This window comes from Phallusia mammillata, chromosome 4 (genome assembly GCF_965637545.1).
Source record: "Phallusia mammillata chromosome 4, kaPhaMamm4.hap1.1, whole genome shotgun sequence".
NCBI lineage: Eukaryota > Metazoa > Chordata > Ascidiacea > Phlebobranchia > Ascidiidae > Phallusia > Phallusia mammillata.
This window is the reverse complement of record NC_137255.1, coordinates 4694910-4708117: the sequence shown is the minus strand read 5'-3', so window position 1 is coordinate 4708117 and position 13208 is coordinate 4694910. Positions and strand designations below refer to the sequence as shown.

The 13208-nt window shown below is 36.4% G+C and overlaps 1 protein-coding gene across 1 annotated transcript; it reads left to right on the top strand.

Annotated features, from left to right (window-relative positions):
- The first annotated feature begins 3063 nt into the window (after positions 1–3063).
- LOC145222468 (kelch-like protein 12) lies at positions 3064–12937 on the top strand. Its single transcript, XM_080088603.1, has 12 exons — positions 3064–3166; positions 3238–3361; positions 3616–3769; positions 3846–4060; positions 4483–4626; positions 4694–4772; positions 5129–5172; positions 5354–5462; positions 9137–9330; positions 11255–11469; positions 12017–12095; positions 12348–12937. Exons 1-12 carry the CDS (start codon positions 3105–3107, stop codon positions 12393–12395), a joined length of 1467 nt encoding a protein of 488 aa, XP_079944729.1. The 5' UTR covers positions 3064–3104; the 3' UTR covers positions 12396–12937.
- Positions 12938–13208: the final 271 nt, after the last annotated feature.

Sequence of the window (13208 nt, the reverse complement as noted above, 5' to 3'; positions counted from 1 at the left end):
GATGTAATATTCGCATTGACGTCACGAGTAAGAGCGGACGTGACTTGTAAGTTTTCCCATTACGTGATTTATATACTTCAAGTGTTTGATTGCGTGAGACCGCAGAGGTACATCCCATATAATTACTAATTGATGTTTTGAACACAGGATGGAAACGTTCTGTACCTCCAGGCCAATAACAGATCCCATGTGCGTAGTTTAATGACGTTGTTTTGATATGTGTTTATATACCGTATCTTTCAAGTTCTCGTTGGGCAGAATTGACTGGGCTTCGCCCCAGCCCTTGACTTTATTCTATTCGATTCGACTTCGGTTGGGCGTATGAATCACATTACGTCAAGCCACGTTTAAATTGCATTACCGTTGTTGTCAACCGCACAAACTAAACCAACCAAAGCTTCGTGCTTGCAATCGGATTTTGGAACTTCAAACCTCAGAACCAAGCGTATTTCCTACAATTGGTGTACCCCGACTGCGATTTGCTACCGGCAGTAAAATTGCAAGAAGAGAAGAAGAAGAATACGTCAAAACAACAACAACTGTGACCCGTCAAGCAACAATCAAGCAAGCGGTACAACTTAATTCCGCTACAATCAAGCATCGCTTAGACTACGACGAGTCGACGAACAAGCACTAAGCCTTGCCAAGTGCTAGAAGGTTACTATCAATCAATCAATCAATCCATCGTGTACGGGATTCACATTATTCGAGGTACGAAGATCGGAAACACAAACTGTTTATTACAATTGGATTACGGAACAAATGGAACAAGCATCGTCATGAATCACGACTTCAACGATGAAGCTTCTTTGAATCTTACCAGTTAAGTTTTACCTTTTGTTTTTGTTATGTCTATAAGTTCTTTGCCTACCCCATTCTTGGGATATGTTATACTAACACCTTTGTTTGTCTCTTTATTTGTAATGTGCTAGTTTAAAAGCTACTGATTGTGAAAACACACACTTAATTTGAACTATTAATATCGAAACTAAGCTTTTTATTATCGCTTTTGCTTGTCTCGATATCCATTAGCTTCGTGGAGACTCGACCTGTCGAGTTGAGACACTTTATTCTCTAGTATGCCACCGAGGAAAAGTTAGCTCTTGGTAGCGATTGTGACTGATCACCACAATTTTTTTTTACTTTTCGTGGTTCTGAGAAATACGTTAGCTTCTCGCGCGTACCTGCTTTACACTAGTCCTTATTGTCTGCAAGCAACATGCTCTATTTTTGACGGGATGAGCTTTTCCCCGCACTTATATTCTCCCATGACACTTCACAAGGTTGCTATACCTTTACTGGCTAGATGGCGTCCCAATTGGAAACATGATGCATTAGACACTAGACCAGATATCTTTACTAGGCCATAGCTGCCTCAGATGTTGCTTACTGAAGCATATTGCGTGAATAACTTTGACCACGTAGTGTAAAGGCGATATTATTTAGTGATGTTTTGTTATTTGTAATTGCATCTAAATCTTGCTCTAGCACAAAGCAAACCGTTTTTGTACGTGTACTGCTGTTTATTTTATTGTTGCAGAAATGTGAATTCATACAACTACTTGTGGCACAATGAAGGAGGACATTTGAATTTCCCATACCACTGCTGAGCCCGATTCTCGAATTTTCGGATAACTGTCGACAACCGAGCTCGAGAGACGCGCAAGCGTTATGACAAATTGTACTGTTAACGCGTATCAGTTGGTGTGGTTAATTAAATGTTTTTCTTTCGTATCGTCACAATTGTTTTTATATGTTGTCTCGCAATTCTTTCTTGTGCATGTTTCTTGTAAAACACTTTTTGGAGGAAGACTAATGTAACATAATGATGTAATATTCGCATTGACGTCACGAGTAAGAGCGGACGTGACTTGTAAGTTTTCCCATTACGTGATTTATATACTTCAAGTGTTTGATTGCGTGAGACCGCAGAGGTACATCCCATATAATTACTAATTGATGTTTTGAACACAGGATGGAAACGTTCTGTACCTCCAGGCCAATAACAGATCCCATGTGCGTAGTTTAATGACGTTGTTTTGATATGTGTTTATATACCGTATCTTTCAAGTTCTCGTTGGGCAGAATTGACTGGGCTTCGCCCCAGCCCTTGACTTTATTCTATTCGATTCGACTTCGGTTGGGCGTATGAATCACATTACGTCAAGCCACGTTTAAATTGCATTACCGTTGTTGTCAACCGCACAAACTAAACCAACCAAAGCTTCGTGCTTGCAATCGGATTTTGGAACTTCAAACCTCAGAACCAAGCGTATTTCCTACACGTGTTATAAAAGCTTATTATTCCTTACTTTCCAATGGAGGTTTCTTTAATTTTCCGTAATCTTGATATTTTTTATTACTTTACGATGTCTATGACAAGATATTTGTTTTCACTAAGGGATTTTCCCCGACTAAGGAGAATTTCAAGATTTTGAGGAACCAAATATTTTGTATTCGTATTTTAGTTTAATTTGTGTCTGTGATTTTAAAGGTAGTTGTATGAAGCATTATAAAAAAATGTTTACTATGAACCAACACAGTAAAGTAACACTTATTTCTTATCACATTTTGTATTAATCAGCAGTTCAAGGTCAAATCAATATTAAATTAGAGCACAGGACTGCACAAACAACACAAAAACAATGGTTTAAAAATGGCAATTGTATCCTAAATTAAACTATAAGAGGAAATATTGCAAAGTTTCGAAAATGGGGTAGCTCATAGGCATATGCTTATATTGTTACACAATTCGACCCTATACCGAAGTTGGATCTTGCAAGATGAAATGAAGTGTTTTGTACACATATACCGCTAAAATTGCTTATTGTTTTCCAGCTATGCAGTATTTTAAACTTGTGATGAAAGTTCAATAAATCAGGTGTTACAATTTTATTATATCGCAAACAATTATAATGGTTTTTGCACAGTAAGACCTGTTAAGGTATTAAGTACTCAAGCTAAAGAGAACTCGGTACTACTTTTTTCTACAAGTAGCTTTGTCATCACCATTGTGTTTTTTGGCCAATTCTTCAAAGCTTAACTGTGTTAACTTGTTTTGAAGTTTTTATTTAATTTAGACAATTAAAAACTGTGCATTAAGCATGCGTCCATCTCTACTTGAAAGAAGGACACATCAGGAAAATATTTTAAGTTACTTAAACTTGTATGTATATCCACATGGGTTTGTTGTTAATTAACTTTTTCAGCTGTTGTATTCATATTTGATTATTTCAGAGACAGAAAAGGTGCAAAACGACACTGTGACAAAGTACTTCAGTCCGATGAAAAAACCTACCCTGTTCATGCATGTATTATTGGTGCTGCATCTGATTATTTTCGAACAATGTTTGAAGTTGAGGTGATGCTTTGCTTTATGAAATTTTAAATTTTGTAGTTGTAGTAGGGTAAACAATCAGCACAACTCAAATACAGGTTTGTAAGAATTATAAGAATAGGTTTGTAAGACATAGTGTAAATCAATAACTTTCTCCATTGGTTGTCAAAAAGACCTTGAAAAGGGACCTTTACACCAAAGTTGAACAAAACCTTACCAACCTGATCAAAAACAAGAACTAAAGATATTGAAGTAGCATTTTGATTGGTTTGCTATAGATGAAAGAAAAATATCAAGATGTAGTGCCTGTTGAAAACATTCCACATAAAAGATTGGAAAGACTGTTGGATTTTGCTTATTTGGGTGATATTGAGGTCACTGAAGACAATGTGGTGGAAGTGTTAGAAGATGCTGAATATACACAGATGAAAGGTAAATGGCAAGTAAAGACTTTTATGCAAAAAGTTGATCAATAAGTTTATATAAATAGGTGATGTGAATGTTTTAGAGTTAAAAGTATTTTGCAACAATTGCATTCTTCAAATGGTGTCTGTGGAAAATTGCTTGAAAGTTCGAGCTCATGCTCTTCGGTACAACCTTGAAAACATTGTTGTTATGACAAATGAAACAATTGCACAAAATTTTCCAACTGTTTTCAAACAAGAGAGTTTTCTGCAGCTGGATGTTGGTGATGTATCTGACATTATCCAACTACGAAACAATGTACACAAAAAGTTGTTATTTTTTTAAGCTTGTTTACATAATGGTTAAATATTGTCATTTTCTTACATTGCATTTTAGATATTTTTTTATTCTCTAATTCCTGCTTTTGACGTGGCTTAAAAGTTAACCAGACCCTTAAATAGATAATCTATAGTATGTAACAACAACTTTATAAGTTTCTTTTGTTTTTACTTTACTAGTTTGGTAAGTGAGGTTGACAGGAACCATATTCCTTTCGAGTTTCATGTAAGCCAACAAAACAAATCTAAAGTTTACATAGTTTTAAAAATGTCATAATGGTAAATAAAAACAAGTCTAAATGTCAGCATGTGAAAAACACATGTTAATTAAAAAAGTTAAACATATGTTTTTTGGGTTCCAATTAGCTTGTACTGAGATCTTTTTGCATATTAATTTCTTAGAATTGTGAAGAAACTGTATTTAATGGGATTGTGCAATGGGTTAAATACAACCCTCTTCAGCGTGATGAATTGTTTGTGAGTCTTTTTTCACAACTGAATCTTTCTTCAATGGGCACAGATTTTCTTTCTGAAATTTATAAAGAGGTATGCTGCTGGCTTTGTAGTCACATTAATAAGTTATGACTTATGTCAAAATATCTGTTTTGGACAGGAATTGGTACTAAATAACTTTGCTTGCAACAAGATGCTTTTGGAGGCTTTCATAAGGTTAAACAAGCCAGCTTCTGTTAGTAAGTACTTGGTTTTTGATTGTAGACCGAAGCACTATAGCACAACAGCTGAGAAATATAGTCATTGATTCTGAAATGGTAGTTTTGTCTGCTAAAATTACAAAAGTAAGTGAAAGCATCTGCCACTGCAATTAAACATTATAGTTAGCTGCATAAGTGTTGGTACTTCTGCTAAAAATGTGTAGCGTTTATGCAACCTGCTGATTATCTCATAAAAGTGATGGCAAATCGGTCATGCGTTGAACCATATTCTTCTGTATAATGATCTTGACTTCATGCTAACAAGTGCTAAAGTGTACATGGTATTACTATGTGTTGAAAATGCATTGTAGTTAGATATTGTTGTGTACTTCCAGAGCCTGATACTGTTGTACCCAGAAGACAAGGAATTGAGGAAGATGTAAGTTAAACCTGCTGCCAACTAGTTTTGTAATAAAACTTTTGAAGGAATGTATCTTGGGGTTAGAATTGTATCTATTTTGTGCTGTGAGACAATAAGTTTTATAAACTTGTAATTTTGTGCAATGAATGTGCATTGTGTGCAAAACATTGTCTAGAATGTGTACAGTCTTGCCTTCCAGGCTGAACCATCCACAAGTGCAGCATGCAGAGCTCACAACTCGAAACATAGGCGCAAAACAAATTATGACCAAATACCAACAACTTATGATACATATTTTTTAACAGAAGTCAAAGTCAAGTCAAGTCAAAATTTTATTTGCATTGTCACTAAATCAATTGTCATTGATGAACATTTTAGTAAACACAGCAAGGACACCGAAAAAAACCGTTGGTTATCGAGTCAAGTGTCCCGTTATTTGAATGATGCTTGAAGTATTGTGGGTTTTGTTCTGCCGTAGGATCGCAACCGACCGCACGAACCTGGCGGGGTACGTCCGGTTGCATAAGACGGTGGTTGAACCCGCGGGTTCTGCTGGCCAAATGAAACCCGCCTAAACGGAAACACCAGCTCGGTTCCTCGGAACGTTTCCTGTGATCCCGTAGGCAGACCCGGGTGTCCCGAGGACAGTTCGTTGCGATGGAAGTTGGTTCTGAAGTGTCCGTCGCTTATCTCCTCTGCTTCCTAGGTTTCGTAGGATCGATGGCGGGGATCTCCGATGTTGAACGGTGTGGAAGTAGAAGGTGATGACTGTTCTCGTCCCAGGTGGCAGATCTGAAAAAGTCAAATCCTACGGCAGTACTTTGCCCTTTTATGTGTGACTACGTAATGTTGTTTATGCACAAAATAAACAAATATTAAAAAGCGATAACAAAAAAATAACACTGGAATAAAACTGTGGGAAAGGAAATAAAAACAAAAAATCAGAGTATGTGGAGAAGGAAAAGGAAACAAGGCTATAAATTAATTGTTTAGGGGGGGCTGGGGGCCTGGACTTCGAGATGTATTAGTTCGAGATTGATGGTATTGCATCAGTAGATGCGAACGGTATTTTTTCCTAAAGGAGGAGCGTGCGAGCGACTTTGTGACGTGTGGTATTTCTTCCCATACTTTTGGACCTCGATAGCAAATTGACCTTGAGCCAACGGCGGTGTTTGCGCGGGGATAAAAATAATTCTGACTGTCGGCCCTTCTGGTGTTGTGAGCATGGACTGACGAAATAGGTGTAAACAGGGTGTTGTATGTGGAAGGTAGTGCACCAGAATGAAACGCGTGAACCAGTTTGGCTAATTCTAGTTTATAGATGTCTCTAATTTTCAGAAGGCGCATATGGTAGTATATGGGGGTGGCGCGACATCGGTAGGTACTCCGAGTAATAGCTCGCAAGATTTTATTGTGTTTAATGTTGAGGTTATGCAGTGATGCGGTGCAGCCACTGCCCCAAGCGGCGACGGCATATTGCAGATGGGAGTATGCAAATGAGTAATAAATAATTCGGAGAAACTTTTCTCCAAGGTAATCGCGAAGCTTATACACTATACCGCAAGCTTGAGCCAATTTTCTTTCGACATACGTTATATGGTGTTTCCAATTTAACTGATCGTCGATGTATACTCCCAGGTATTTTGTTTTCGTCGATCGCTGTACTTGTTGCGATCCCATGAATATGGAAAACTTGTCGGAAAAAGAACGCTTGCTAGGACGAAACAGTAGGTACGTTGTTTTACTGGTGTTTAGTGTAATTTGTTGTGTCGCATCCAATTGTCCACGTGTGTGAGTTCCTTGTTTACGTTTTCCTGCAGATCAGTTAAAGACTCTGATGACATGCAAAGGCACGTGTCATCCGCAAATAATTTGGTTGTGAATTGGGATGCAGTGGGGAGGTCATTAATATAAAGGGAAAACAGAAGAGGAGCCAAGGAGGAACCTTGAGGACAACCGCACGTAACGTATTGAAATTGTGATGTTACATGTGATATGCGTGTGCATTGCCTGCGGTTACGTAAGTAGCTACATAGTAATTGTAAGGGGCCTCCCCGTATTCCATACAGGTGCTCCAACTTCCACAACAAAACCTTGTGATCGACGGTGTCAAACGCTTTTGATAAGTCCAGGAAAATAGCGCATGTATATTTCTTCTGGTCAAGGGCGGCTAACACTCTTTCGTGGATGTCGTAAATTGCCAGGGAGGTGGACCGATTGCATCGAAAACCATACTGGTGAGTTGTAAACATTCCATTTTTTTCAACGTAGTCATACAAACGTTGATACATAATTTTTTCAAATATCTTAGCAAACGGGGATAGCAGTGAAACTGGCCTGTAGTTAGTGCATTCAACTTGTGAACCTGATTTATAAATTGGTATCACTTCCGCAACTTTAAGTTCATCGGGGTATTCCCCATTTTGTATACACCAGTTAAAAATCTCTGAGAGCATAGGTGAAATAATGCTTTTAACCATTTTAATGTATTTAATAGGAATTTCATAACTTGGCACAGATTTTTGACTGTCAAGTGTGGATATATACATTTCCACCTCATCTGGGGTAGTGTCAAAGAAGAAGAAGGATGATGGCTGTGCGGTGTAGGCACTGGTCGGTGGTGGCATTACTGGTTGTGGAATAGACGAAGCCATATTTGCTCCGATGTTAGCAAAGAACTGATTAAAGTTGCTGGCAATTGTAACTGGGTCTGTGGTGCAATGTGCTACACCATCTAGTTTAAGTTCTGCTGGGGCATTGTGTGGAGTTTGTTTTCGTGACAACAATCTATTGACTATTTTCCACATTCCCCCTATATCATTTCTATGATCGGTTAATTGCTTTTCAATGTATTTATGTTTAGCTTCTCTCAGAATGTGGTTTAGCTTGTTCCGATACTGTTTATATTGGTTATGTTTACTTGTACTTGCAAACCCCGACCTACATAAAGCATGATACGTTTTGTTTTTCGTTTTGATTGACTTATAAATACCCTTGCTTATCCAAGGTTTTTTGGCCAATTTCCTTCTTCTTCTAGTCATTGTGGTAAGTGGTGCATGTTGCTGGAGTATCTTGTGAAAATAATGGTTGAGTAAAGTGAATTTGTGCAATATAGATTCAGTAGATAGAGGTATGTTGCTAACAGCACCTTTTATGTCAGAAATAAATTTTTCGCGATGAAACATGGTCTCATTTCTACTTAGCATTTTTTCTGTTTTATCATAGCAAGTTGAATGCAATAACACAAAAGTTGGCAGATGGTCAGAAATGTCTGCAGATAGTATTCCTGATTTGCAGGAAATATTTACATTGTTTGTGTAAAAATGGTCAATAAGAGTTTGGCTGTGGTTAGTTAAACGAGTTGGTTGACATATTAAGGGTGATAGACCATAAATTTGAATAGAATCTAAAAAGTTTTGAATACTTTTAATTTCCTTGTGTTGCATGAGATCTATGTTGAAATCACCACATATATAAACAGTCTGGTTGGTATCACTCAGTTTATGCAATACTGATGATAGTGCATCCTGAAACTTTTCAAATGAGTGTTTAGGATGCCTGTATATTACTCCCAATATTACATTTTTTTGTTTCAATTTAAGTTGTAACCAAAGACTTTCAGTATCTGGGGCAGTAAGTGTAATATCAGATCTTATGCTATATGCAAAGTGTGATTTTATATATACTCCAACTCCTCCAGCACTATGGGGAGTATCAACATGATAGAAGTTATATCCCATTATATCAGTAGCAGTGGTTATGCCCTTGAGAGTTATTCTAGTCTCAGTTACCATAATAATGTCAGGGGATCTAAACATATCAGATAGCCATTATAGGTGAGTTATAGCTATAGAAGGTGAGTTATAGCTATGGTTCAATCATTGCCCAGACAGTTAAATCATGTTTACACCACTAGCAAACTAAGGTATGACAAGGAAATTTTTTGCTATTTGTATTTCCCAATTTTTTTTATTTTTTTTAGATTTGACTCAGAGCTTTACACTTAACCCCTTTACTTGTTATGACGTTATGGAGTTTATTCATCTTTGCCCAGAAGTATTTGAAGCTTTTTCAAAACAGTTTAGGCCTGCAAGAGTTGAAATTTTGAAGAGGCGTGCTAACACAGTTGAGGGATTTTCTCTATTCCATGTGGTGAAGTTTACTTCTGGAAGTGAGGTAATGTCCGGGGTAATTTTGTTTAGTAATGTGCGTGTTAACAGACTTTGCTTTTAGTTCTGCAAACTTTTTGCATGAAAAAAATAGTTGGTTCGAATGCTTAAAGTTTCATTGAGATAAGTGCTAGTTTATTTAGCCTTTTTTATTATCTTGTGTTTTCTATTCTTGCTATGTGTTTTTAGTTCTGATAATTATAGGTCCCCTTTCCTGAAGGACACATATTGTTTTTGCCAATATATATATATATATATATATTTTCTGTCTAACACGGATTTGTTCCCATGTTTTGGTCAAGAAAGAATGGTTCAGACTTTTTCAAATTTTCACACATTATAGATATTGGTCAAAAGATTGTCCATGTGAATTTGACCCCGTTTGATCCCTTGGTTCACCCACAGCCCCCAAAACGTGAATTTTTTAAAACAGCTATACTTGCTAAAGCAGATGATTTTGGAGTTTCATATTTTTTTATTGTTACATTGCAGCATATTTTAAAGTACTTTGTAACTTGAAGTTGTACATATCCATTTTCACCCCTTTACCCCCAAATATTTGTTTGTTTGTTCACATGGTAATAAGGTCAGAAATACAAGACTTGACCTGCTAAAATTTTAAACAGCTGTGGAGGGGGGTGCTCCTTGTTGGCTGTTAAAAATTTCTGTGCAATCGACTCAGTAATTACTCTTACAGCCCCAAATATGTTGTGAAAAAAAGGGGCGCATGGAAAAAAATGCCTCTACTTCACGCATGAACGCAGTCGTCATGCAGTCGTCAGACCATTTACTCACTGGTTGGAATTAAGATGTTACAATGTCAATTATAGTGTGCTGCAAACGTTAATGTAGGTCAACTCATTTGTGTTTCGAAATGCTGAGCGACAATGCAGCATGATTTGTTACACCTGTGTAACATGACTTCTCAAACTGAAAGCATTAATAAAACTGTCTCAGAAGAGGTTTTGGACATAAAAAGCCCAGCTAAGCAATCATATTGTTGGTATGTAGAAACTTAACGACGCCAGGGAACACTATGTGCGGATTAAAAATCATAATTCAACAAACAAAGGGCTAATAAGGGAAAAAATGTTGAAACTTTGTTAGAAGTTTAAATAGTTGGACTCATCCATTTTCCATCTTGTGAAAACAACGTGCAACTCCATGTCGAAAAAAAAAAGCCCAATTGGGCGCTAAAAACGCAAACCTGCCCACTGAAAAGCGAATATCTTGGCCTCGCGCATAACTGGACCGTGCTATCAGGCAGTCTTTTTGCACTGTGCAATTAAGATGTGTTTGTAGATCATTTAAAAACATTATTTATGCAATTGTTGTATCATGCAGTTTTGCGCCTTATGGCGGTTAACGACAGGCCCCTCCTGCCGCGATCGGTGCCATATCTTTATGACAATATTCGCCCGCCGCGAGACAATGATCGCTGAAGAAAATGAAACCGTGAAAAATCAACACTAACCTCTGTTGTCTGGAGCTTTGCATTGACCCCAGCCACAGGAAAAAATGTTGCCCCTATATAACATTTGATGAATTTAGTTGTTGTTGATTGATAAAAATCTCCTACACAAACTATTCCAGTTTAACAATGATTGTGCCCTATTTTTACTGTTACCAAATCGCATATGCACATGTGTGGGGACCCATTAGATTATGCTTGCAGAAACAATTATATTATAAAGTGCCAGAAAAAAGATAGGGACCCAATGAAATGTAGGTGCCAAATATATATCCATTATAAATATAGTAAATGGTATATGTTGTACATCGTTAAATATGATGAAGTATATATAAACTGACAATATAGAGGAAAATTCTAGTATTTTAGTATTTTTTCTTCCAAGAAATCCTTGTATTTTAAACAAGGTAAACCTGAGTTTAGTGTGATGGGGCGAAATTTATAGTGACATTTGTTTCAGGAAGTAGGTATCGAACACCCAGGATTCACCAAGCAATTTCAACAAAAATGCAAAAAACAGTTGGACAACTTCTTATCCAATTGTATAAGCAGAACTAAGACTTTTGACTTTGATGCTATCACTGCAGTGCGATCATGGATGGGATGGGATAATGATGATGAGGGTCTAATCTTATTTCAAAGTCAATTAAATACATTTTTTGAGGTCTTTGTCAGGTGAGTTGCCACATTGTACAATAAACATGATGCGTTTGTTCCATCACTTTTTTATATTGAGCAGTACCTAAAAAGGTAAAAAGCACTGTTGTTTTCTTTACTTTTTGTTTATTCTTGTGATTAAGACTGTGCCAACTGATACATAAAAATAAATGGCACCCAACAGAGGGTATTATTATAAGTTGGGATGCTAGGGTCTTGATTTAAGTTGAGATTCTAATGTTATAGAACTTCTAACTTGTTATGCAATATAAAAGCAGTAACCTGCAGGAATGCGTCAGGCCTTTTGTTGAAACTTGTTAAATATATACCAAAAAGAAAACAATTACCAATGAGGGATTAAAAAATTTATATGGTTTTGGTGTACAAAAATAGTGAAACAAAAAAGGTAAGGCACCCATTCTATACTATGCTGTGAGTAGAATGCACCATCAGATTCGGGCCACTTTTTATAATATTATACATTCTTTCTGTATGCTTATTAGTAATCCTATTGTAAGTGATTTTAGCTGCAAAAAACTTTTTCTCTGCTCTATATTTACTGCAGGTGGAACGATATGAGAAAGGGGGATGTCAGTATGACAGGATATCGGTCACAAGTGGATGAAGCCTTTAACATATTAAAGGTTATATTTTTTAATGTAGAATAGCTGCAGTAATGCCAGGGGCTTGTAGAAAAGATTACCATTTTAACTTTCTACAAGTATTGCCTGCAATTTGGAATTATAAACCACATATACTATTGATAAACTTCCAAAGTTTAAAAGGTTTATGTTTAAAGGGGTCCATAAAATAACAGTAAAATACTACAATTTTCTTTAACCCCAACTGTAAATAGTTGTAAATTTATTTTTTTAGTAAAGTAATTTTTTACAAAGGGTTCCATAAAAGTAAAGAAGGCTGAACTACAAGCATGCAAAAGATAAGAAGCAAAGCCAACCATAGGATGGAATTCAACTGTATGCACAATACAATTTGATCCCCACAAACAGCATCCATATGTGCACTGCTATTGTAAAGGGCGAAATATCATTAATTGTCATGTTAATGTTTGCAGAAAGTACAAAGTTTTTTTTTAATATTTTGAACTGATTGAAGCCTCAAGAGTAAAAAAGTTTATGCCCTTACAATTATTCTCACTTGTAAATATGTTCTTTCAAACTTGCGGCTCAGTTGTATGCTCCTAATGGTATTTTTAAAGTGTGTTGTGATTGAAAACATGTTGTTACTGTATGTTTTCTATGCTTTTTTGGTAGACTACTGTCTACTCCTTTTTTATCGTGTTTTGTTGGCTGTACAGTTTTTTTTAAGTTTAGGCGCTTTTTCATCAATTTGTTCTTTGAGGAACAATGTTTTGATTTTTTATTACCACTTGTGTAGCAATGTTTTTGTTTTACGGCTTTTGATCAATTGCACATTTGTAGATTTTGTGATTTTGCTTCACCAAATGCAAAAACCTATGCTAGTTTGATAATAAATGATTAGCATGCAAAAACATTAGATGTAAAAAGATCATTCCATGTATTTTCTAAAAGTTATGGGTCACAATGCTCAAAATTGTAAGCTAAACAAGTTGTACCACATTATTCTCCATGTATAAAATAGGTAATTTAAAAGCATGAAAGCCTAGACTAGCAAATATTTATTTAGTGCAATATATTAGGGTTTAATTAAAACCAAGGCACTTTGCCGCAGTATGTGCAGAAACAGTCGATAACTGTGACAGTCGGTTTTTACTA

Coding starts and splice junctions, on each gene's coding strand:
- LOC145222468 (XM_080088603.1), top strand. CDS start 3,105: ATGCGTCCATCTCTACTTGAAAGAAGGACACATCAGGAAAATATTTTA. Junction 5,173..5,353: donor GACAAGGAATTGAGGAAGAT/GTAAGTTAAACC, acceptor CTTGCCTTCCAG/GCTGAACCATCCACAAGTGC. Junction 11,470..12,016: donor TTTTTTGAGGTCTTTGTCAG/GTGAGTTGCCAC, acceptor TATTTACTGCAG/GTGGAACGATATGAGAAAGG.